General features: G+C 44.0%; 1 protein-coding gene across 4 annotated transcripts in view; it reads right to left on the bottom strand.

Annotated features, from left to right (window-relative positions):
- Positions 1-21,940, bottom strand: part of LOC119446287 (solute carrier family 12 member 9) — a 33,830-nt gene extending 11,890 nt beyond the window's left edge. Inside the window, exons 1-10 of one of the 4 annotated variants that reach the window (XM_037710680.2) lie at positions 21,221-21,940; positions 19,240-19,374; positions 15,873-16,007; positions 14,005-14,298; positions 12,963-13,070; positions 8,954-9,065; positions 6,729-6,886; positions 6,488-6,570; positions 4,433-4,557; positions 3,348-3,540 (exon numbers count right to left, since the gene is read on the bottom strand). In XM_037710680.2, the coding sequence (XP_037566608.1) occupies positions 3,348-3,540; positions 4,433-4,557; positions 6,488-6,570; positions 6,729-6,886; positions 8,954-9,065; positions 12,963-13,070; positions 14,005-14,298; positions 15,873-16,007; positions 19,240-19,374; positions 21,221-21,578 (1,701 nt within the window). In that variant the 5' untranslated portion in view covers positions 21,579-21,940. The remainder of the gene's footprint in view (positions 1-3,347; positions 3,541-4,432; positions 4,558-6,487; positions 6,571-6,728; positions 6,887-8,953; positions 9,066-12,962; positions 13,071-14,004; positions 14,299-15,872; positions 16,008-19,239; positions 19,375-21,220) is intronic. The other 3 variants (XM_037710681.2, XM_037710682.2, XM_037710683.2) reach the window with 3 other exon arrangements.
- Positions 21,941-26,587: the final 4,647 nt, after the last annotated feature.

Genomic DNA, 26,587 nt, shown 5'->3' with positions numbered 1-26,587 from the left:
CCGCTGTTAGAGTTCTTTAGCGAGCAAGCAAGGGTGTTAGAAAATATAAAGCATGTCACAACTTCAAGATTATACAACACTGATTGTAAGTGAACGTGGCCGCATCCACCTACAGTTGGTTTTCATGCTCGAGCTATCGACTTGCAAGAAATAGGAACGGCATAATACGGCAAACATTGGACGTGGAATTGAACACCTCTACCTTCAAAGCTGTTTATTCATAGCAACCAGGAACAAAAATTCTACTTTGCTGTTGCTGTGTTAGCCATATATGTATGAATTATCCTTGTAAGGTCACAAGAAAGCGATGATGGCTTACGTGCTGCACGATTACGTGTCAATGAGAATGTGCCAGTACGCAAAGGAATAAATTGAAAAGCAGAGGCCGAAACTAAAAAACTTAGGAAGCTGTCAAAGCTGGTGTAAACTCGTGCTTCGAAACAATAGGCACAGGTGCATTCGTGTTCACTCACTTTTCTTCACACAGTCATTATATCTGCACCATTTGTTTTCACTGTGTAGTGTAACCTTGAGCAGCTATTTCTTTTCTACCGTATTCTAAGCGTACTCACAATTAAGTACCAATAAAATTACTTGGTTCTTAATTTTTTAGCAGGTTAATCTTCTGTTTCTATAGGGAGCTAAACTATAATTAAACAAGTGCTGACCACGTACGCAACCTAGCAATTTACTTATAGTTCTTGCTTAAAGCAACATTGTCCATAAGCTCGATACTACAGACAATAAGATGTACACCAAATATTTTTGGCACTGCACACTCACCAGTAGGAATTTTCACACTTCCTGAAAAATCTACACACGTCGCCCGCTATCGGCGGCCTACGCCGATCGTGTCGAGATCGCCTGCACCTATTTGTAATTTATAAGCTATACACAGCCTGTTACACTCACTTTCGTGTACAAGGCTGGCTGAAAGCCTCAGCATGCTATTAAGAACATAAACAACCTCTTAAAGCAAGAAAATCTGAGATAAATACTGACTGTTTACAGTGCAGTAAAAGCTTGCAAAGTGCTTATCTAGGCCCATAAGACCGCCTCGCCACCTGGTGACATTAGAATAAACTCGAGAGCAGTGGAGACACACTCACGGTGCTCATTTCGCCACCTCTCCTATTCTACCACTGTGCCTTACATACTTTGTTTGAGGTGCAAATGTACAATAGTTTGTAGATTATATATATATATTGTGAGCATATCATCATCTTCAGCTGTATATACCCATCCTCATAATTATCATTATCGTTTGTCGGGTTGGCGCTCACTGGCTGGCTTGCACTGCGTTGAAATACAAGGGCTCTGCCATCGTACCGGGCGTCGTCTTACAACATATATAGAGGTCGCATATGATGACCTAATGCATTCATGCAATACCAGCTGCATTTCTGCAACTCATTTGCTGTTCACTCACTCCCAGGGAGAGAACATTCCAACTTCCTTCACTCTGCTCTGCACACTTGCTTATTGTCCGGCCTCATTGGGAGTGGGAGGAGAGATAATTTCATAAATGCTGCCGAGAAATGCGGTTGTTGCCCTGACAAAAAGACAAGTCCTTTTGTCAGAGTCACTGTACTTTCACAGCTTGAGCTCCATCGACATCAGTGATCCTTTAAGAAAAGGAAGTCACTCTCTTCTACACTTGACTGCAGCGATGGCCTAGTGGTTGAGCATGCACATCGTATGCGGGAGATGATAGGTTTGAACCCTGGTGCCGATTTTTTTAACCCACTGATTTTTCTAATGGGTAGATATGTCCCCTGCCTGGTGCTCGGGACTTGTGGGGGTGAATATCCCGAAAGGGGGCCTATGTCTATAGATTTCTAGCTGCAGTCTCTGGGCACCCCTCGTCCAACCCCAGACAGCCTTGGTGCAGAGCATCCGTCATAACTGTAGGAGGCAGACAAGGGCTGCCGCTGGGTACCTACCGGTGAAATAGGTACAACTGCGCTCCCAACCAGATAATCAGCCATTATGGGACCTCAACGCTTACAAAGAATGTTTCACCCCAACCTGTGGGCATCCCAACATAATAGGTGCTTTAGGACGCCACATGAGAAATGGCCGCCATGGCATTGACCCAGACCCCCCTTTTTACAAGGTTTTGTTGTGCCTATAGGGTTCAACAGGATTTGCTTGGTGTGGGCTCCTTCCCAAAGATAGTTCACCCCTAAAGAAAGCTGTGTGTCAGGCCCGGGGACGCCTGTGCCCATATGGATAACAAATGGGTGAACAGCAGCAGCGTGATTTCACACCCACGTCCTCTCACGGCCAAGGTGACGAATCAACCACAAGGCCACTGCTAAAGCCAAGCCTGTGCTCAGGTCAGCATAGCATTTATTCAACCAGGAGACCAGCACAAGGATATCTGTGTGATGTGATAAGATTAAAGGTATGCAGTCCAAGCACGTTCTGATATCTAATTTTTTCATATGATGTGTGGATATATTATGCGGTATTGTGTTTATTTTCTGTTGCCCTTCTTTTGGTTACAGAATAAATCTGTCACTAGAAGCACTTAAACTCATATATGCGCAATATCTGCTGTGTCACGATTTGGTGTTTTGTAAAACTATGCTGTGTGTGTTATACTCGTACACATACACACATACACAAGCAGACAGATACATACACACACAAACCACACGCAAGCACACTAACACACACATGCACAAATACAGTCGACTTCTGTAGATCCGACCCTGACGGGACCAAGGAAATTTATTGAATTATCCAGAGGGTCGAATTAAACAACATGCAGAAAAAATTTAAAATGCCAGAACACACCACTGATTCGTTTGCCAGTATTTGTCCGATTCTAACACGCCCCCAAACCAAACACACGCCACCTTTCTATGTGTCTGAAGTAGAAACGTACAAATGGCTTAAAGCTCCTAACTAAGGTTCAAATCTAACGAGCACCCTACTTTTCAGATTGGCAGCCGGATTCCTAAAGTCAGCTTTGCCGCACAGTTTTTAAAGTCAGCTTCGCTGCAATACAGCCGTGTTATGCGGTAAAGCAAGGCAAACGCCACGAACCCAGTTTTGCTTTTGTATTCGAATGCACCACGCAGGCTATTTTCTACCCCATTCTCTTAGGGGAAAAGGTGCCATGGGGGTTCAGGTGCATGCATGCTGACTGGTCAAGTTCAAATTATCAGGCAAAGGCCAACTTTAGAATCAAAATAACGAAATATTGGGCCCATAGAAATGCATGGGTGCCGGCCGGGACCTTTGGTCGGGATCGAATTAACCGAAAAAATCGAATTAATGGATGTCTACAGCACAAACACACAAATGCAGACATGCATGCACAACACACCATCCCTCACCTGGTGGAAGATCAGCGCTTGACTGATAGAGCCCCAGCGAACAGGTGGTGAGCGAAGATGCAGCACAATGACCAGCACCAGGCAGATGATGATGGCAATGGCTGCGTATAGCGGGCTCACCACAAACATCATTGTGCCACAGCCCAACAGGCCCAGCAACGAGCTGTGCCACGAGAAGTACTTGAAGGATGGCCTGCAAGACAGTGGAATAAGGATAGGCCTGCTTTTCACACCTGGCCATGAGCCAGCAAACCAAATCAATATGTGTAAACTGCAGAGGCAACTGCAAATCTATGCTCAGCAGTAGTATGCCATGGGTTCAGTATAGGTAGCTTCTGCCTGCCCGTCCATCGCCCCTCTCATTATACAAACATCACGGGCCATATTCTCAGATGTTCACTTTCGGGATACGTTCACTTTCACAAGATTTCATGACTAGCACCTCAGCACCTACAGTCAACTGGGTTCTTGGCACTGTGTCGAACATGCTATCCTATCACAGTGCCAGAAACGCATTAACCTGAAGACGCTGACATGCCTAGTGCTAGTCCTGCAATATCTTGAGAAAGTGCAAGTATCCAGAAAAGTGATCACCCAAGCCTAAATTTAAACGCGAACAATTCTGAAACTATTACAATGCATAATTTTGTTTCCAGGTTCACCTGCATTCATAACAGTGGCTTGATTCAGGCTTCAAAACACATACTTGGGACTACTCCATGCTAAGAAACCTGCTAAAAAGTGATTACATGTGCACTTTTGTGTAATTACGCGTAATAGGCATTCTGATCAGCTATTTCCTGTTTGCATTTCAATTTATGGCCATAGTACATAAAGAGCATGTGTAAAACTGGAAATAAGTGCAACTATGCTAAAACTAGAAATGATGACAAATAGTTGAACAAGGAAGGTCCCTTTAAGCCAACGTTTCGACGAGGGCAGTAGGGTTAGAGCAACATTTCCATCTTCCTTTGAACATCTGTCTTGCTTATACTAGAACTAAGCACACGAACTATGAGGGTTAATCACTCAGACGACTGTCAGATGCACTTCAGTTTGACATGAAAAGAAGCAGGTTCACCAACCGAAAGTTGGGTGCCGACGCCAGGTCGAGAGCGAGGCAGGCCAAATTCGTTGACAGGTACGACAGCAAGAAGAAGACCGACGTCACCTGGGCTATGGTGTTGAGGCTACCTATGAATAGAATCAGCTATGGAGAGAAACAGTGCAGCTCAGTCAGGGTGGCAGACTTGTCACATTACACAAGTGTACAACAATTTTTTTGAACAATAAAGCACTCTCACTCTCTCTACGCGCAACCACCACAAAAATGATACACAGCTGATGTGTTTTTGAGCGAATCCTGTAATAGTTAAATACAGCCAGTTTTGCTTGATGTCTGTGCATCTCATGTGAACATGCACAAAAAGGGACTGCAGAATTGTTACGCACAAGGAGAGGTTTTGATTGAAGACTTATAAAATGCAAGGACACAAAAAGTCACCTTCAACTCAAACTTTGGCACTTTTCACTTTTCCAATAACTTTTCCGCATGTCACCAATTATGGTGGTGACTGTGCTGTTGCTACAGACAGCATTAGCCTGGCAGTCAGTGGTGTTCATATATTGCAGTTCTGGAAGGGAGTGGGAACCACCATGGTGATAGTCTGTTCAATTCAATTGTTTGTTGTTGTTGGGAGACGGCACCGAAGATGAATGCAGCGGCCACTAAACCTCTAGCTCCATGAAAAAACTCAGCCTGTAGGCTGGCTACGGTCCAGTTTCTAGGGTACTTGACGTAAGAGAGTAATAAAACGTGGATAAGTGTTTATGTGGCACCTGATAACATGCAAGCAAACCCTGCACATTATACTGTTATCCACCCATTGTACAGCCCCGCACTTGCCCAAGTTTGTTTCATTCATTGGTATGCTCGCAAGGGTGTGACTAATGGGATCCAAATGATCCTGCTTTCTTTTTCTTTTTCCCCCCCCCCCTTTGACATGGTTAGTCACTTCAACTTAATCTGCAACCTGTTACTTGATCAGACAAATGTTAATTCACCTCTTGACTAGAACTGTTCACAGACTGTTGCATCTTATCATTTGAAACAGCCTGATCAAATGGTGTTTGCAACACATCAACACATTGACATGTTGACCAAAAGAAGTGCACCTGAAATGACTACTTGAAAGGACAAGCAGCATTTTAAGGGTGTCCGCACCCTGTTTTGTAAAAGGAGACTTAGAACAACATTATCTAATGACTTATCTTAATTTACAATGTTCAATAATCATTGTAGGACCCCTATGTAAGTGTACAAATACATGTATTGAACTTAACACCCCTTAAAAGAAGTAAGGACAACTTAAAATGTTGTGACTTTTTTTACAAAGTACAGGTACACGACACAACATTTTTTTAGAAGGGCGGAATGCTGGGTGAGTTGGTATTCCATAATAATGAAAATTAATGCAACACGCAAGGAACTAAGATTTTTTTTTCTTCCCCCAGAAACCTTGACAGGGTACACTTCTTACAGATATCATCCTCATGGTAACCTGCAGAGACTAAAACATACCACAACTGTAACATAGAATATGTAACCTTTGATTACTCGACCCAACAGGGAAGTTTTCATTCAATATTCCATCACTTTTGCTAACGCCATCACTGTACAGTGCTCACGGATTGAAACGCGACAGGAAAATTTTGCAGTAGAACGCTCTTTCTGTGCAATTACTCGAGAGTACCATGCCTTATTGCTTCGAATCTGGCCACGAAAAGTGACTTGGACTGATCTAAGCGTACGAGTCGAGATTGCGCCGATGTCACACAAACTACCGCCGGTGGAAACAAAAGTATGCGCATTGGTTAGGCCTACATTGTCGCATTTCAATCCGTGAGCACTGTACATAGCCTGCTCTAATGCATGCATTGATGCAAGTGCTCTTTGATGAAACATGTTTCCGAAGTTTTACTAGCCTCAAAACTGTGTGCGTGTGTGTGAGGGGGGGGGGGGGGGGGGGCAGGCTGTGCACGAGTAGATATGGTAGTTTGCAGTGATCTTGTATGTATTCGCATGCTGCGAATATAATCAGTGCCCTCCACGTGAACAAAAATGGGGGAAGGAAGCTGACCTGCACAAGAAACCATGAAGTGAAGACTGCCGCCAACGGATTGCTCTTGTAAACAAGGATGCTGACTGGCCGCAGCACAAGACCTGCATTCAGAGACACACATGCACTGCGCATCTCAAAAATAAGCAAAAGTGAGATTAAAAAGATCATGCTTATAGTCACGGTTAAGTCCCCTATTATGCACAGCTTAGTAAAAACAGGGCCCCACCAAGTGGGACAAACAAAATTCGGCAAGACGTACCGAAAAGTTCGTCCTTGCTGAGCGCCTCGAGAACACGAGATGCGCCAATGAGGTTGCTGAGGGATGCCGACAGGGTGGCAAAGAAGATGCCGATGGCCACAAAAGGTGGCCACAGGTCTATGTACTGCATGTACAGCACATTGTTCTGCAGCAACAGCCTACGCACAAAAAAAAAGGTTTTGTGAAAAAAAGAAAAAGAAAGTCGCAGTTAGTAACTCCATTTTGCATACCTGCCAACCTGTAAACTTTGAAATTTTGTAAACATTCTTAGAACAAGATACCAAGGGGAGAAGGGAGGGGGGATAGTAGACATTTCTTTTAAAGCTTGCCCTGAGCCTTTGTTGTGGGACACGTACATACTCTATTAATGGTACTTATCCTTAAAAAGACGCAACACACAAGCAACAGCAAACGTGGAACAGCACAGACTGGCAAGTAGCACATCGCTTTGGATCACAGTGACATTTCAGAGACTGCTGTTGCCGATTTTGTCAGCTTCAGGAGCTTGTCTGCATAAACTTGCTTGAAGCAACTGCCCCTCCAGTGTCCTTTTACCACCAAAAGGCTTCCAATGGTAGAGTCAGCGACCAACAAGCGAAACTTTTTCGCAAACAAAATTTACTTTTTGTAAAACATGACAAGACATTTGAAAAGTCGCAGAATAAGCCCAAATTTGTAAAAATTATGAAAAATCTTGGAGAGGGTGGCAGGTATGGTTTTGGAATCAGTGCCTGAAATATCAATGCACGAGGGGAAAACCTAAGAATTTGGTGAAGGGCTTCACCCACAAAACCACAAACCAGCTGCCTCCTACGCCTCCGCACCCCGAAACACAGTTCTTGATAGACTCCGATAGTGAGAGAATTTTGCCTCTGCCATGATGTCACGAAAATGAGAGAATGCAGTTTGTTTGCACATCTATACAAATTCTCTCATTTGGACAACAGTGTGATTGTTTGCCACTGCTTTCTCAGGTTGTCACCAACTATATAGTTGAAATGAACCAGTTAACGTGCGCTAAATACCCTGCCGAGAATGGAATGCACCTGCATGCTGCTCCATTTGCAGACCTCTAGCAGACCTTTAATGAAATTTCATTCTCAGTAGATGAAGCAATGGAGTAAGGATTCAGAGACAGTTCACTGTTAGACTAATTGCATTTGCCATCCCAAGGCAAAACAGGGGCTACGAGAGACTGCATAATGTGGGCCTGTGGCCATCGCAGTTTGAGCGTCGCAGTTCTTAAATATGCATCAACATTATGATACTATCGCATTCAATGTGAGCTGAAACGCGCGAGCCGTGGCTGGAGCACTCTCTTGATAGAGCTGGTAGCGCTGAAGCGCGACGGTCTTGAGAAAAATATGGAGAGGGCTTTTTGCCATTCAAGCAATGCTCATACCTTCCTTTCAGTCGTTTCCTTACTTGACGAAGCGATAAGACACTGGGACCCCCAAGCAGCTATCACTCCATCATAAGAAAAAAGTACAGAGATAGAACAAAAAAAAAGAATAATTACGAAGCAAGGGCTGCGGTGCACCATGACGGGGCACGTTGTGCTTAGAGTTAAGGGCATAGTGCTGCTTGGCAGGCCAGTGTATTACCGGTCTGCAAGTAAGCATAATTACTACAGCACAAACAACGGAGACATAGGGGAGATGCATAACGACAGGACCATACACTGGACCTTCCATCTTTGTTGTTTGTGCTGTAGTAATTATGAATGAATGCCAAGCAGCCCCCCACTTCACAGTTTCCCTCAATTAAAGCAGACTACGGAGAGCATGGGGGTATGCACAGTGGTAAAACTCTCCCGGACTTTATTTCGAGAGCGCTGCAGCGCTCTCGAAATAAGCGCCAGCAGTTCATACAGGAGACTACTCCAGCCACAGATCGTGTGCTGCAGCTCATGCTGAATGCAATAGTATGAGGGCATTTCTGCAATCCTTCCCCATCAAAACAGTGCCACTGTGGCTAGAGATCAAACACACAAAATTGTGCTCAGCAGCCCTTGAGCTACCACAATTCAGAAGCCATATCAGTGAAAGAGGAGCCTGAAAATAATCTGCATTTTTAAACGTCCAAAAAGGTCCTTATTGTTTCAGGTCCCTGCATAACAGAAACTACCCCGGCACTAGGGCACATCAAGCCAGAGGCAATACGGTATGTGGTCATGACCAATGCAATGAAGTGAACATGCAATATTGTTAAGGATGCCAACCCACCTAGAGCAAGTGCCGGCCGTCAGGAACATGAGGACGACATATGTGACGAAGGTGAAGCCAACAGCAGACAGCGTGCCCCTGGGAATGGCCTTAGCCGGGTCCTTCAGCTCCCCTGCACGGCACGCCATCATCCAACGTCAACACAGAGACTGCTTCTCTACCTAACTTGTCAAATGTAAACCCTTCGTGTGTGCAAGCACACTGACCATTACATGCAATGCACAAAGTAGTAGGATAAAGGGAACTTTCAAGTTCTTCAAGTATAGCCTGTACAACAACCAAGATTAGCATAAGGTACTTAGTGTAATGTATGAGCAAGAAGAAATTAAAACTAAAAATTAAATTCTGGGGCTTTACATGCCATAACCGCAATCTGATTACGAGGCGCACCATAGTGAGCGACTCCGGATTAATTTTTACCACCTGGGGTTCTTTAACATACACCCAATGCATGGTGCATGGGTGTTTTTGCATTTACCCTTCAACGAAACGCAGCTGCCATGGCTGGGATTTGATCCCGCGATCTCGTGCTTAGCAGCACAAGGCCATAGCCACTAGGCCACCACGGCAGGTAGCAAGAAGAAAGATAGCCGAAGGGTTTAGTACCAACTACCCAAAGCCAACAGATATAAAAGAAAAGCACAGAATAATTACCCTTTCAAAAGTGCTTGTGTGCTTATATTTAAGTGCATGGTGGTGTGCTTATATTTAAGTGCAAAACTATTCCGGAGTAGCCCTCCACTACGGCGTCCCTTACAACCCACTGTGCTGTTTCAGGACGTTAAACTACACCATCTTTTTCGAAAGGCTATAATTTCCTGTACTCCTGTTAAATCTGACTGTAAGCCCAAAGAAGTGTATTTGATGACACTAAGGACAAAACTTAGGTCTCACCAGACAGATAAATTACTGCTCTAAAGCAACAATTATGCCACTGTTGCTAAGAATGAAGGTATCTGTAATTGAAACAAATTACACAAACAAAGTGTGACACTGCTATTTTGTAGATGTGGAACCAGCTCCCAGTGACACAGTATTTGGCAACCCTGATACAGTAAATCCACCTTAAGTAACAAAAACCTTTTATTTAAACTATCACATTGATCAAAGTTTTTCGTGATCCTGACTGCAAAGCATGCATTCAGACCATATTACTTGAAGTGGAGTGGCAGCAGAAACCAGTGATAGTAAAGTATGAAGCAGGAAATCTGCACTGGAACACTTGGTGCTGCATACAAGGCGGTCATTTGCATTGTTTGTATCAACCTTGAAAGACAAAAAAGTGCTGCAAAAGCCGCTCTGGCCCATGACAGCAGCTTCACGAGCCCAACTGCAGACAGACATGAGTGTCAGTAGAATTTTGCCGCTGTCATGTGCCCTCTAGCTTTGTTTCAGTATGCATTTACGACTTTCCACGCTATTAGTGTGCACTTCTGGTGTTAATGTAGCTCTTTCAGGGCCTCTCCGCTTTTAGTACCAGTATATCGCCTATATTCAAGTTAATTTCCTGTCCCGATGACTTTTGTTACAGTGAATGTTTACAGTGCATTGTCTCAGCAATGATCTTTCAAAAGTAGCTAACCACTGTTGATACAAGTCAGTTAAACAGAATTTAAAAGAAACTGCAGCCTAGTCACCTTTTTCAGGTTTTCCTGTGGGAAAACTCTGATGCTGCTCTTTCACCAGCATTATTTGCTGTGTGGAGCCCCCTCTGTGCTACCCCCCCAGTCACCGATGACAGCATAGCATGGCCTTCGAGATTGTCATACCAGCACAGGCTTCCAGCACTGTGCTCACATGACGACCGTCCAGGCTCTGGAAGATGTTAATGCTCCCTACTTTTGCAGCTCATCTAAATCGAGGTAAATATACACTCAACTTTATTTCAGCTTCCTCAGGCCAGAATTCACATCTTTAGCGTCACTTTAAAGAACCCGATCGCCAAAATTAATCCAATGCTTCCTTTTAGCTTTGGGATACAGAGGCCTGTCAACTGAATCTCTCTTTGGCAACCACAAGTACCTCTATCAAATGGATGCCTCCAGTAGTCTGTCTGCATCAGATTGTGAGGCCATGTGATTACAGCCCAGGCCGCTACTTTAATTGAAGACCCACAAATATAAATAAGCCCTCATGACAGTCAACGAACTAACTGCGTTGGTTACGACAGGGCCATCATCCACGTTGTCATCCGTGATAACGACAATGAAGCACTAGAAGCTGTGGGAGCAGGAAACATGTTATGGCTATCGTGTTTTGATGTCACTATCAGTGGCGACTTCAGTCTGGGAAATGTCTGTGTGCCACAATTTCACTATATATGGTCTGCGCACACGACATTCTGCCGATTCCACGCTAATACAGGCCAAAAAGTGAAGTAAATACTACGCACTAACCATTTGGCATGCCTTAAGCGACTATGGCTAAATGGTCCGCCAATTCATTAGGTACAATGGCAACAAGGCTGGGGAATCATCGTGACTATATTTAAATTGGAATTGCTAATTAAGCGGGTATGTATTAAAGAGGTCTTACTGTAGATTATTTTTTAATCACCCATGGCTTTATTTCTTTTTCTTTTCTTAACAGATATTTTACTACAAGTTCTTTAGCCTTCTAATGCACAGTTTTCCCAAATTCATGGCACAACTAGAGGTTGGCATAATTAAGAGTAAAAATAAAATTACAAAATTACAAAATGAGATTCTCATCCCAAAACAACACATGGGTTATGAAAAACGCCATAGTAGGGAAATCTTGGCGGCATAGCAAGAAACTTATTTCAGGGGGGCGGCGCGCACTTGGCCAGGGATGGGAAGGGTCAAGACAGGAGAGGGAGGGCTCGGCACACTGCATACTAACACAGTAAAGAGGAGGGGCAGGGCTTTGTGCCACCCCCTGGCTACACCACAAGGGAATCTGGATTTTTGATTTTTCATTACTTGGTGATCTTTAATGCCCACCTGAATCTAAGCCCAATAGCATTTTTGTATTCTGTCCCTAACAGAATGCAGCCACCATGACCGAGAATTGAACCCATGACGTCGTGCAAACCCAACCCATAGCCACCCGAGGAGGGTACAACTAACAGTGTAAGCATACAGCCAAAAGGCACTACAGTCAACGTCCGATTTTTCGGACTCCCTAGGGGCCACCAAAACGTCAAAAAAATCGGGCAGTCTGAAAAAAATTAATGCATTGCTTTTACTGCCCCCAAGGGCTCCAATTGTTATAGGCACGTCCGAAATAGCTCTGAACTGTACGCCAGTATTTATTAGACCTATCGGTGCTCGTACTGTGATAGGAGACGGTGGGTGCACGCGTGTACAATTAAGGAATACATACCATGTCCCGTGACAATTGTCCCCTTCTCACTCTTGGTATGTTTCACCGCAATACTTTGCGAATGTTTCACCACGTAACACTGCTGTATTGAGGCAAAGCTGACTTTCGAGAGCTAGCATTATGCAACACGTCATGTTCTCCAAGCTTCGAAGCCACCGGCAAGGATTACAAAGGCGGTGTCGGCGCCATTGCTAACAGCGGCGAATTGCTTTACTAAAAAATACAGCACCGAACAGCAAAAAGCTTGGCAGCGAACGTCTAAGTAGCTAGACCTAGCGTTGCCGCGGTGGTGGCTACGGCTGCCAGCGGATGTGCATGCGATAGCGTAAGTTCGAGGAGGCGAGATAATCAAAATGGCAGTGGTGGTGGCTTCGATTATAGCCGTTTAGGACCTGCGGTCATGACAAACAGTCCGGAAAATCGGATGGTGAAGGTTCTTTTCATGCCATATTTCAAGACGTCCTTATACATTGACTCTATGGAATATGTGGCGGTGCCGCAAAGGCATCAGAAAATTATCGGGCATCCGGAAAATCGGTCATTGACTGTACTCACAGAATAAGTGTTCATGCTTCATCGCTACTGATTGTCACCTGATAATGTTTCTTAAGGAGACAATGTATAATAGACATTGGCAACCGAAAGCACTGCAAGTGACGCTTACCAGACATGTTTGCGCCAGCCATGATGCCTGTGACACCGCTGAAGAGCACGCCAAACACAATGGGAAAGGTGGTCATGGTCTTTGTGGTGTAGTCGATGGTGTACGAAGCTGCAAAGACAGACATGAGTGACGACACTGTGAATAGGTACCCTCTTAAGCAAGCAGCTATGCAAGTAAAAGCACTTCTGCCAAGTTTCACAGTGCCAAACAGCCCTTATAAATTTGTCATAACTACAAGCTTGCCAACCTAGTTCCCAGGGCCTTCAAGGTGTATAAATTCAATTCATGATTCCATGGTTGATTGCTAATGCCTTGATGAGCACACTACAATGCTTCTCAATGATACATGCATCGGAACCACTTGTGCACATGTTAATATGATACTAAAGCTGAGGTTACTGACCAAATAGAAAATTTACTACAAATACAAACTAAAAGGTAACCCAGTAAACTGCAGGGTGAATTAGACGTGTTACAACAAAAAGAAAAATGGAAAGTTCAACTGTGGAACATCCAACACAATTTGTACAGCTTAACTTTATTGCACATACATAGAGCGACATAACACTGCAATGTCTTATTTCTCACCAATTGCTTTTCAAGTAGTAGACTGTTAAGTGAAAGGAATAAATAGGCCCATGATTTACTCAAAACAATGTAAGAAGTTTCTTACGTATTCTGTGTAACTACAATGTGAATTCTGAACCATGTTCGACTTCGCACGGTAATGCTTTACACTGTTATAGGCCCTCCTCTTTTCGGTCATACAAGGGCATGTCGATGTTGCATAAATAAATATGTAAACAAACTACCTAACAAATCAATTCAGATGCTGGAGATGAAAGCACGGATGCAGCTACATGCAGTCTTTTCTACCAGACAAAGACATTGGAAGCATCATAAAATGAAGAGGGCTACTCAAGCCCCGAAAATCAGTTCAGGTGCGACAAAGTTACCTGAAATCACGGCAAAAGAACCACCGAACACTCATGCCCTTAAGACTTTCCATCTGTACTTCACAAAAACAGGAAGCTCGACTCACACCAGATGTTGTTGGTGAAGGTGACCCAGCTAAAGCCAGTGTATGAGGCATGAGTGATGTTGAGTTCACGCATGTGCTGGTTCTCCTGGGGCAGCAGGACGTCGAAGGCAGGCTGCGCCAGGAAGCTCACGACCACCGACAGGGCTGACACGATGACCACGCCAAAGATGACCACTGTCGTCTTGGCAAACATGGTCGCCCCCACCAGGCACACAATGAGATTGACGAAGTTGACGCCCGTGCCGTACAGCAGGTTGTACCAGAAGCCCTCGGGCAGAAGGCGCGCCACCCCGCCTGGAAGAGAAAGCAAAGCACAATATTGCTTTATAAAGGCCCTTCGAGGTCCGCCATTGTCTTCGGCTATTCTAATACCACAGAGAGCACGAAGAATAAGGGGTCCAAGAGGCTCAAATTTAATGCGATTGACATGCTTAGGATGCTTCACAAGCTTTCTGGGATTTCTGTCCAAGTCTAACCGTTCTCCTTTCCCGCCAAATCGGGTCACTGTATGTGCCAATGGGTATGTTCCACTCTTCATAATGATCATCATAACATGTAAAACATATTCAACAATTACACATCCATAATAAGACTAATTGCTAATCGTATTAACGTTGTCACTCATATCCAAAGAATGGATTGCACCGCCAATTTTTATTTTTTTTGTCCTATACCTACAAAGTAACTAACAATGTAGACAGGTGGAGAGCCAGGTGAGGTGTCCCCACCTGTGGCAACAGTATCTCATTGTCCTTATTAATTTCCTTTACCTCATAATTTCTAAATTTCGACGAAGCAAACAATCAACTTCCCCTATGTTTTCTCTGGCTTTGTTGTCAGTTTCTTCGTATGATGCCAAAGTGCTCACTTAGAATGCACAGACAGCACGGAAAAGCCTCTAATACTGTTCTTTTGACTACAGCACAGGCAAAGCAGATGGGAGCACCGAAAAACCCCACTCACATGCACTAGTTCACGTCAAAAGGTGTATCATGCATTCATGCATTCAAACACAAGCATTCAAAGGGAAATGTAACTGGACCTGGTGAGAAAACACTGAAAAACATGGTGGAGGGGTAGGTGCACAAGTGAAAAAAAAAAAGAAAAGGAAAGACTTTGCACATTTTTATGATGTCCTGGATGGTCCCAACCAAGGCCTGCGTTCTAAGCATCGTAGAAAGTAATTTTCTTCTGCTCATGTGCCTACTTCCTATGTGTGTGTGTGCATGCGTGCGTGTTAAGTTCCATACACTGTAAATCCTTAAAAACAACGCTGCCATGACCAAGCAAATCTCAAACACTTTGTTGCAGTTGTATTGCTTGGCTTTTTGTTCAGTCAGCACAGTGTTGCCGCCTCCGTGGCAAGATGCACTGACGTTCCAGTTAACACTTATCAGAACTGCACCATAATTCTGCCGGAGAATTTGAGTACGTAATCCTCCAGAACTGGTGCGAAGTACAAGATTTCTGCTAAATCTATCTAACTTAATGCTACTCAGCTTCAATCCTGCAATTCGACCACCTGCCCTAATGTTCTTCATTCTTCATGCAAATAATGTCCACCTGCCACTAATCCAGTGATGCGATGGATTGTGATATCTCCCATATGAAATGTTTAATGTGTCTGCTTCCATAAAAAAGGTCACATAGTATAAACATCCATGGCTTATCACAGGTTTGTTGCCACACCTGGTCCAAGCTAGATGTCAGGCTGCCCCAAATTTAGCGCCCACACCAAAATTAACACACCATAAGGTCGATTCAATCACTAAGCTAGGCCGTGTACAGCAGGGACATGCAAGGCCGAAACAGATTGTAGAAGAAAAATGCATTATCACCGGTTGAGAAAAATTCGCAACGGCACTTACCAGATGGGCCGAAGTTGTTGACCAAGCCCTCTACGCATCCCGTGATGTACAGGGCACTGGAGAAGATGTTTGCAATGAAGAACAAGGTGCCGATACTGCCACCAAATTCAGGTCCTAGGGCTCTGCTGATCATGACTGAGGCAACAGAGTCAAGGCTTTTCCTCCACAACAAACTGAAACATATTACTTGAGAATCTCTAACGGATGCAGTTTACCGGACTGCAATATGTGTTCTTGGCACAGAGTTATGATCCTGTAAACTTTGTGCGTCATAATTTGTTTTTGTGAAAAACCTTGAAAAACTTGAGGCCCTAATCAAAATTCGGCCTCATGTATTCAGTAGAATTAGGCTTCCTCTCTCAAATACAAGGGACTTCATTGAAATTGGCTCAGCGGTGTTCTAGTGAAAGCACTTCTGCCTTTTGCATGTATTTGAACAAAGAAATAAAATTTGGCCACAAACTGAAGCTTTCTCTCAACTAAAAAAAGCCTACATTTGGTCAATATACTATAGAAGTCTATAAGAGGTATATAAGATGTTTACCAGAAATCTATAAGAACTATAGGAAACGTTGACAGTCAGTTTAGCATACGCTAAAGAGGATGAAGGCCGAATGCCTGTGCACTCACGAGATATTCATTAAATTACTTGGCATTCTCATTGGAATCAATAGTGGCACCATCATTTTTGGTGCCATTGAATTTTGGTCCCACCAAAGGTCGTGGGTTCAATCAAGTGCCTTAATTAACTATATCTTAATTAACTGTACCTTAATTAACTCAACCTTATTTAACACCGAAGGTTGTGGGTTTGACTCCCACAAATGGTCATGGATAAGACTACCATCAATTTTGGTGCCATTGAATTTTGGTGCCATAACGCCGGATCGTCAATTTTTCGATAACGCCAGACATCAGATTTTTTTACCCATGAGCCACTTAGGCTTTCATCTTAATATATAGACTATACACGAAACAAAAGTGAAAAACTGCCGCAGCAGTATTCTTATGCAAATCATGCATTAGAAATTGCTGGCCAGTGCCACAGAAAAGATACAATGTGGGTCAGTGCATACAGTGGTCAATCAGACCTATTTGCAAGCACAAAGTGGGACACGAGGTATATCAGCACTGGCAGATTCCTAGTGCAGACAAGCCCATTGTCCACTTTAGAGAGGTTTCAGGAGACTGAAAGAAAACTACCTGCCCCCGCTGCTGCTATCATCTTATCAACTCGTGAAATATAACACGTCCCGCTGAACGCGCGAGCTTTCAGTATGGGGCAACTCAAAAGATAAGGCTCCATTCTGACCTGCAACCTTCAAGAGATATCTCTCCTGTGCTAGGCATCTTCACAGATAAATGTCAAAAGAAGCCTAGCACTATTCATAAAGTACTGATAGGTGACTGACTCCAAACAGCGGTGTGAAAGCCGAGACTGGCGGCATTAAAATACAGTGTCATCGCCTTATACATAATTTTTTTTTTTTTTTAGATTTGACAGTTGTAAAGGATTTACTTCCCTTTTACTGATATTCTTTAGGTTTCAGAACCCACTTATAAAACAAAGCCCTACAGATAATGCTGACTATACAGAGTGATCCAAAAGTAATAGAAGTAAAAGTTTCATAGTTTGAAAAACAAGCCAACAGCAGCCAAGATGCAGTTTTAACAGAAATATAAAACCCCCCCAAAACATGAAATTTTTCTTTTCAATCAAAATATCTCACAGTTCAGAGCAGTTAGATTCATAACTGACAAGTGTTGCTTCAGTTGTGTTGCAACAGTGCCACCATTTGGTTAAAAATGTAACTACTCTGGCTATAACACTTTCTCTTATTTAAAAAATCTCCTGCATATTTCTGTGCGTTTATGTGAAAACCGCATCTTGCTGCTGTCTATATGCTTTTCGAATTATTAATTTGTTCCTTTTTCTGTTACTTTTGGATTACTCTTTATTTCACATAAATGCAATGGACAACAAAACTACAAGCCATGTTACACATGACAACTGAACATATGTCGAAGGTTCTGCTTTAATCGCAGTTTGTCATGAGGTAAGCCATATGACGCTGGTGGCCACACGAAAACACTAAGACAACTGCATTCACTCACAAAGGCATACTTCATTTTTATCAGCAGGCAAGATAAACTGCCCATGTATCACACAATGGAAGAGTACAAGGGGAGAAAGCCAGAGCACTTTCTCGCAAACATAAGTGTCATTCTGATGCTTCCCAGCACAACAGTTTCAGCAAAAACAACAACTGCGACTGTATGCACAAACCTAGTGCGTACTAACCTTGCTTTCTCAATGAAGGTTTGCAGCATACCCTTTCACAGCATCTCTCCTTCAATGCTTGTACCACAATGAGCGCCAACACCTTAAAAGGATGCTGCTATTAAAAACATAGTTTGCGGAGAACTTTAACTCCTATCAGAAATATTTCTTGCAATTTCTTTGGAATGCTGCCATTAGGAAGTAATTGCAATTGTGAATAATGTAGAAGCCAGTTCTGCAATGTAATTGAGGCTAAATAAGCTAATACACAATTGTAAGGTAATTGCAAAGTATATGCAAATATCAAAACTTCATTGTAAAAGACCCTAATTTCGAGGTCAAAAATATTTTCTTGCCTTTTCTTTAGAATACTATGAATTAAAAGCAATTGCAACTATGAATTGAAATGTAGAAGCACCGGCTTCACTTTCATCTAGTGCTTATAAGTCTCCCATGTCTCAGCTGCCTTAGCTTTACCTCACTATACTATCAAGTTATACAAACCTGGTTATAGCACCAGGTCTGTATATATTCACCCATGCTCTCCTCATTATGTCCAGACTGTGATAGTTATCTCCCAATACTGCCGGCCAGTAGGCCCAAATAGGAGTGAATAAACATAACTTCAAAAACGGGACCAGGGTAGAACAAAAACGCACAAAATAGTAGTGCATTCTTCACTGAACTACACAATCATAAATAATTTTTTTTTTTAATTTGGGTATTAGAATGACAGTACCAAACCTGTAATGCCCAACGTATCATATATACGACGCATATGTGACTCAACACATGGCCTATAGTAGTGTTTTTGATATGCTAGAACAAATTTTCAGTGTGGACAGTTCGGCAAACGAATTCGTAATTGATCAGTTACTATAATAATTAGGTTCTAACTCAAACAATGTGTTACTCTTTTTTTTTCTTCTTTTTTTTGTACAAATGTACGCACCATGGCCAGAAATAAAAGTGAACAAGTGTTTTTATTCTCCCTCGGGAGGAACTGCATTTGAATCCACGCTGCACTTGACAATTCCATTTGTAGAACTACTGACGAAGTTGGGCGTCAAAAGTACGAAAGGATACAGTAGGCACCACCTCCTTCCACGGCACCATTTGTTGAGATTGCACAGATAGACAATACGGTGAAGAAGAGGATGGAGTAGGCAAGCACAATTTCAACCAGGCACTCTAGCAGACCGGAATGACCTATTAGGAAACCTGTTGAGCAAGAAAAAAAAAAAAAAAAAACGAACAGTGTGGGTAATGACTGAAAAACAAAAATGCCCTGCATTCCAACAGAAGACAAAATCTCTTGATAACTAGAAACTTCAAACACAGCAGGATGAGGTGTCAAGAGTTTCTCAATAAAACATGCAGGAAACATTGCGATATTGGTGTACTTATTTAAAAATAATAATAAAGACAAGTAGTTCAACGTGCATACATAATGAAGACTGTGAATGGTGACCATATGTCAGGCACAAAAAAATTGCACAGAAGGGCGTTTTGCCATTACACGACATTTTCAGCCATCAGAGTGAAGATGCTGCAGTATTTAGGTATTCAAGTGCCAGCTAGCTGTTAACTCGACATTTTCACACAGCTTATTTAGCTGAATAGGTGAGTGACCTCTGGTCCATAAGAACATTGTAAGAAAGTTTATCCCTAAACTTAATTGAAAATGAAAGGGAATGCCACCTATATGATGCAGTGCCAATAATGAATGCTAAGTGAATGCAACACAGAAGCATGCATGAGGTTCCTGTGCATTCAATGAATCTGGAGCAAACTTTGCGCTAGCGCAATCACAGATGTCATGATTACCACACTCTTGCTACTCATGGAAGCAAAAGAGAAAAACACCTTCCATAGGAGGCGTACTTTATTGTTAGAATTGCCCGTGCAGATGTCACTTGGCTGAGAGATCACAAGAGCAATTCACGGCAGCAGGTATACAGCTTTATAGCCAGAGCATGGCCTTACAATCTTTTAGTACCCAGAGATATGAGAACATAGCCCAACAGTGGGGGACGCTTAGCATCACGTCACCGCGTAACGCAAAAGCGAAGGCATTTGCGAAAACTAGGTTTCGCTCTGCGAAGTCGGCAACGCAGATACCTGACCGAACACAGCTGCACGCGGCGTGCCGTTACGTCACGGCGACGCGAGTGAAAGCGATTATGGCGTAAAAGATTACGGAAAGGGGTGAGCGTCGCCCCTCCGCGCGACCTCGGTCGCGCCTCCCCTTTTTTTTTTTTTTTTTTTTTTCCCGCACAGAATTCCCAGCCGACATGGTGATTAGAGCAACCGCGATATCCGCCCATTCATTCGCAGCCTCACCGAAGCACACCATTTTTTTTTAAACACTCGGCAACAGTCAGCTGTTGGAAATAAGGATCTATTCTTTTTTTTTTTTTTTTTCCCCAACTTTTCTCCCGTGTCTTAACAGGCACAATTTGCTTCGTATTACGGTTAGTGGAGGCGGACTTGAAAGAAGGCCACTTTAAATTCAAGCGCTGATTAGGCAACACACAGTCACGCCAGCTCGATCTTCGACACAGCCGTCGGCTGGCCACGGCGCTGCCACGCATAATGCTGCTATTTTACAAACCACTAATTGTTTCGCCTCGACGTCTGACAAGACGCACAGGTGCGCTCAAAGTACCGCCGCGCGCTCGCGCGCTCGCTCTGCTGTTCTCTGAGCGGCATACGCATCCATCCTCCGCAGCGTGGCCTGCCTGCCCGACGGCCTGCTTGTTCGCGTCGGGCTTCTCCCAAGTTCATCGGGCAGTCCTGTAGGAGGCCTGTCATTCTGATCGAAGACCCGCGCAAGACACGTTTCTACTGTAACGCCCTGCTCACGAGCGAGTGACTCACTTCCTGAAAGCCCTTCGCTCCTTGCGGTGGCGACCCCGTAAATGGGCCTCCGCGCGCTCTCTCAGCAAGAAACGACGCGAGTGGGGGGGGAGGCCTCCATACATTCTCTAGCGTGACGGGGTTAGCGCTCGAGAGAAGGAAGTAAGACAGAAGAATAGAAACGTGCTGTTTGGTCGCGATCACGTACCGATCCGTAGGAACAGGATCGCGCTGAACATGGAGAGGCAGACGGGCGTGAAACATCCCGAAAACGTGGCTAGTCGGCGCGTCGACGGCGCCTGACAGGTCGTCTGCTGGGGGCTCTGCGTGCCCCCGCTCAGGCTGCGAAACAGCCTGGTGTGCCGAAGAAGCGGCGTCCTGTCGTTCGGTCGCGGCGCCTGCACGACGCCCTGCGCCAGCGACGAGAGGGAGGCCACTGAAGACGACTGCGATGTGACTGATGCGCTGTTGTTTGGGTCCGTCATCTGGACCACCACGACGGGGTGTTCGGGCACTGCGAAGCCTAACGACGACGGCTCGACGAGCTTCTTGTGGTTGTGAGCCATACGCTCGTGGGGGTCCGTGCGACGAACAGGAGATGCCTGAGGCGCTGGGGAGGCTCGAGCGACGGCTGTTCGCGCCTGTCACCGCGGCAGCCGCAGGTCGGCGACGGGTATCACCTGGGACTCATGGGGGGCGAGCGCGCTGGAATACGCGCAGCCACCTCACCGATCGAGATCACTTGGCGTTCGAGTCCGCGGCTGCTATTACACGCCTACCGTCACCGCTGCTGCTGCTGCTGCTGGCTGCCGTCGGACGCGAACACTGGACGTCGACATAACGCGAGTCTTTGCGAAAGCGCGTCAGATGGCAGCACGTGCTGCAATTGTGTCGGCTTGTGTGAATGACTGCCGAGACACCTGCTGTCGCGTCCCGAAGCGCAGATTCCGTTGTTCCGTTGGCGGGAAGTTTAAAACACCCTACGTAGCATCGGTGGATGGCTCACCATCTCCGTCACCTGGCGTTTCGATCACACTGGCTATTCCGTGATCAATAAATTAAAATATCAGGTGATTCTTATCTGAATACCTTGTTTGGATCGCGACATTTGAAGCTTTGAGCGTGAGCCGCGTGAGTGTGCGATGATGCTAGCATACCGCTAGTGTCGCTCGACCGCGCCCGTCCAGTGCAGCAGAATGTCAGAAGTTTTTAATACGCCTGCTGGGACCGAGCATTTCTCGGAGCGGTAACAGTCGTCAGTCTGGAATGGAGGATAAGCCGGTCAGCTGTTTATTTGTATGCCACATCTTGCCTTCGATCGCCGTCACACACACACACACACACATATATATATATATATATATATATATATATATATATATATATATATATATATATATATATATATATATATATATATATATATAGAGAGAGAGAGAGAGAGAGAGAGAGAGAGACGTAGAGCCTAGATAGTAGTGGCACATATTCACTCTGGGGGATTGGCCAAGAACTGGGTAGTTCGATCCATAGAGTTTCTCACTATAACACTTAGAGGGTAAACTGGCGCCACTGTCTATGCGAGTTTCTTAAAGGGCGCCGTGCCCTCATGGGAATGACGGTATCAACGCTTTATGTGTCTGCGAGGCTTGTGTTGGCTGGTGTTGTACGAGGCTTCGTCTAAAACGTCGCTTTAGCTACACAAATAACGCGTTCTTAAAATAAAATCTACATAAAAGGCTTTCATTCACCCATATTACACCTCTCAATAAAGTTTACTCACCTACAATGCAGAATAAAGCGAAGAAAAGCAAGAACAGACGACAAGTTGTTCCAAAGCGAGCCAGAATCTTGTCGTCTGCCCTCCAAGTTTAGCGGCCAGCTGATACTTTTTACGTTTCATAGAATTGTGCATCCAATAGTATGTCCTCAAAATGAAACGAAACATGTTTTTGTGTAATAATAAAGCTAAAGCAGATTTTACGAGCTGTTTTAGCAGGAAATAAATCATTGTGACAGTCTGACAGACTAGCCAGGCGCGTCTTCAAGGCGTTCTGGCTCTCCAAGAACGATGCCAATCCGAATCCACAATATACCGGCGTTCCCTTGCATACCACAGCGCAGCAGCGCCACATTTCCCTCTAGGTTTTATAGTGTGAAACTCTATGGTTAGATCTAACAATAAGTGAAGAGAATTATATAATAATGTAAACAAAATTTGGGAATAGGTACGTATAGAAGGTACAGAAAAATGAAATTGGGTTGGAGTGCACACTGCAGGCATTGCCAAATCCTGACTGGCAGCTTGCCACTGTCGTTGAAAAGAAAAGTATACAATCATTGCAGTCTACCGGTGCGAACATACGGGGCAGAAACTTGGAAGTTAACAAAGAAGCTCGAGAGCAAGTTAAGAACAGCACACAGAGCAATGGAACGGAAAATGTTAGGTGTAATGTTAAAGACAGGAAGAGAACGGTGTGGATAAGAGAGTAAACAGAAATAACCGATATTCTAATTGACATTAAGAGGAAAAAAAATGGAGCTGGGCAGGTCATGTAATGCGTAGGGCAGATAACCGATGGACTATTATATCTATCAGAATGGGTGCCAAGAGAAGGGAAGCGCAGTCGAGGACGGCAGAAAACTAGGTGGAGTGATGAAATGAAGAAATTTGCAGGTAGAAATTGGAATCAGCTAGCGCAAGGCAGGGTTAACTGGAGATCGCGGGGGAAAACCTTCGTCCCGCAGTGGACATAAAAATAGGCGGATGATGACGTATATGAGAATTCATAGATTATATTTTATGATTTTAATAAGATGAAGGAATAAATGAAAACAACCCAAAAAAAGCTAATCTAATCATACCTACCTTAATTTTCTCTTTGCCCTTCCCTATAGCGCACATGAAGCTCACCGCAGTGGTCAGTCTCAGGTTCCTACACCTCTCTACTTCGTTACTAATAAATCTACAGCGTGCCAACTACAGATTTACAAGAGTGCACTAGAATGTGGTCTAGTACGAGCGCAACGTTATTTACAGATCTTTAGCATCTTTCGGATGATTTCCTGCGCCGCAAACGTGTAGCATTTTTGCATGCAAGGTCGACGCCAACCGTCTAAGACCATTTCTGCCAGCCTCAAAATAAGCTATGTCGATCCACGGCGTCCACGTGTTTGAGGATAGGCCTTGCGAGCATCGTATTTTGCGGTGCAGGAAATGCTTTCACGGTAATCGCGTAGGGGTCTGTGCATGGATGAACCCGGAATTAGGCTATACTCTGGAAAAAAAAAAAAAAGAAAACCGAGAGAGAGCCTATGCTGAGCGCGCCCGCTTTTTTTTTTTTTTTTTTTTTTTGAGAGAGAGAGAGAGAGAATCTTTATTTGACATCAAATACACGCATTGGGATACATATTCAAATGGAGGTCCCATAGCACATGGCTACAAGGGGACCTCCTGTTAGAAATTAGGTGGAGACAAATACAAAAAATGGCAAGAAAACAGCATTAAGCAATTACTTGTAAGAACTTAAACATACAGCAAATATACCTGAGTAACAGTAGCGCACCCAGGATCTCTGCCAGGGGGGGGGGGGGGGGGGGGGGGGGGGTTGACAGTTTGCCAATACCATCTAAACAGCACTAATTTCGATTTATTCACGGGAAATTGTCAAAAAAATGCGCTTTTTGCGAGTGTGCAGACGATTGCGCGTCTTACATCTTAGTTGCAATACTCAAATGCGTAAGGAAAGAAAAGGGGTTACACAAAAGGGGGGGTTAAGTCGGCCTCAGGGGGGGGGGGGGGGTTACAACCCCCGAATCCCCCCCCCCCCCCCCCCCCGTCGGTGCGCCACTGCTGAGTAATATACACCATAAGAATACAAACACAGTGAATATCAAAGTCGCACAAAAATTAAGAAAAGACGACGACAATGTAATAAATGCAGATCAGTTACACAGCGTTTAAGAGTGAAGAATAAATGAAACGAGCTCTTTCTTAAATGCTCCTAAAGATAATAATTGCTTAGTACTTGATGGTATGGTATTCCAAAATTGAACAGCCCGCTAAAGTAGCGGTATGCTTGCCATAGTTGGTGCGTACACGTGGTAGTAAAAAATTGCTGTTAGAGGCAAACCTAGTCGGGTTAGTGATAAGCAGATGTGATTTTTGCCACACTTCAGCTGCTGTGGTACCGTTTAGAGACTTGAAAACAAGAATTCCCAATTTATGTTTGAACAGACTGCACACCGATAATACACCATGCTGCTGAAGTAATGGGGATGCGCTGGTGAACACTGGGCTGAATGCTAGGATACGAATGACTTGGCTTTGAAGGCGTTGGAGTGGAAGTATACGCAGATGGATAAGTATTCGCCCGTGACGTGATACAGTACGTAATATGACTGTGGATGAAGGCGTTCTTCTTCTTCTTTCTGGGGTTTTACGTGTCCAAAACCAGTTCTGATTATGAGGCACGCCGTAGTGGAGGGCTCCGGATTAATTTTGACCACCTGGGGTTCTTTAACTTGCACTACAACGCAAGCACACCGGCGTTTTTGCATTGCGCCTCCATCGAAATGCGGCCGCCGCGGCGTAGTACATCTTGCATAAAGTATAGGTAAGTTGAAAAATGGTCGTGCTTTAATTAATATTCTTATACCGTAAGCTATCTTCAGTTTTATATATGAAATGTTATCGGAATACTTGAGATGGGCATCAAGGAACAACTCCCAGAAATGCACACTGAGGAGTGATAAGGAGGCGGTGGCAATTGATACTAATGGCAGGAGTAGATGAAAGGGAGTTGTGACTCGAGTGGAAGACAACGAACTGTGTTTTATTAGCGTTAATTATTAAAGCAATAGCTTTGCACCAGTCTTAAATATTCCTGAGGTCAGTGGTCAGCTTGCTATAGTTAACGTATCGATGGACCTGTCCCTTGTAACTATAGTTGTATCATCTGCATAGAAGATAGTTGTAGCATCTACATACAGAAGACTGTATGTTAAACTTGCAGTAAGGTCATTAATATAAATTAGGAATCAAAGGGGGCCGAGTATGGAACCTTGAGGGACAGCTTTGTCAATGGATTTAAAAATAGGAAGAACGGTAGAAACACAAACGGCTTGCTCTCTATATAAATAGTTTCTAATTAGTTCATGCGCACTATACCTACCACGCCAATGGAGTTAAGTTTAGCTAAGAGCGTATGATGAACTATAGAATCAAAGGCCTTGGAGAGGTCAATAAACAGGGCACCGGCAAAGCATCCGGAGTCTAGGGCACGCTTAATATGGTCAGTAAAAGAGAGTATATTGCGAAATCTGTCAAAAAAACCTGCGCAAAAACCAAATTTTTAGTGAATAAGATACCAAACTTAGTTAATTATTTAGTTAGTCGCTTCCCGATACATTTTGCTATACGATGACAATAGGTCGATAGTTAGAAATGGAAGTTCTATCCCCCTTTTTGAACACTGGGATAATCTTGGCCCTTTTAAGCTGTGAAGGAAAGAAGCCAGTTTTAAACATAACGTTGATTATATGAGCGAGTGGAATCGATGTGAGGTGGGAGATGAAT

The sequence above is a fragment of the Dermacentor silvarum genome, chromosome 3 (genome assembly GCF_013339745.2).
Source record: "Dermacentor silvarum isolate Dsil-2018 chromosome 3, BIME_Dsil_1.4, whole genome shotgun sequence".
Taxonomy (NCBI): domain Eukaryota; kingdom Metazoa; phylum Arthropoda; class Arachnida; order Ixodida; family Ixodidae; genus Dermacentor; species Dermacentor silvarum.
The sequence above is the reverse complement of the archived record's forward strand: the minus strand, read 5'-3'. Positions and strand labels throughout refer to the sequence as shown.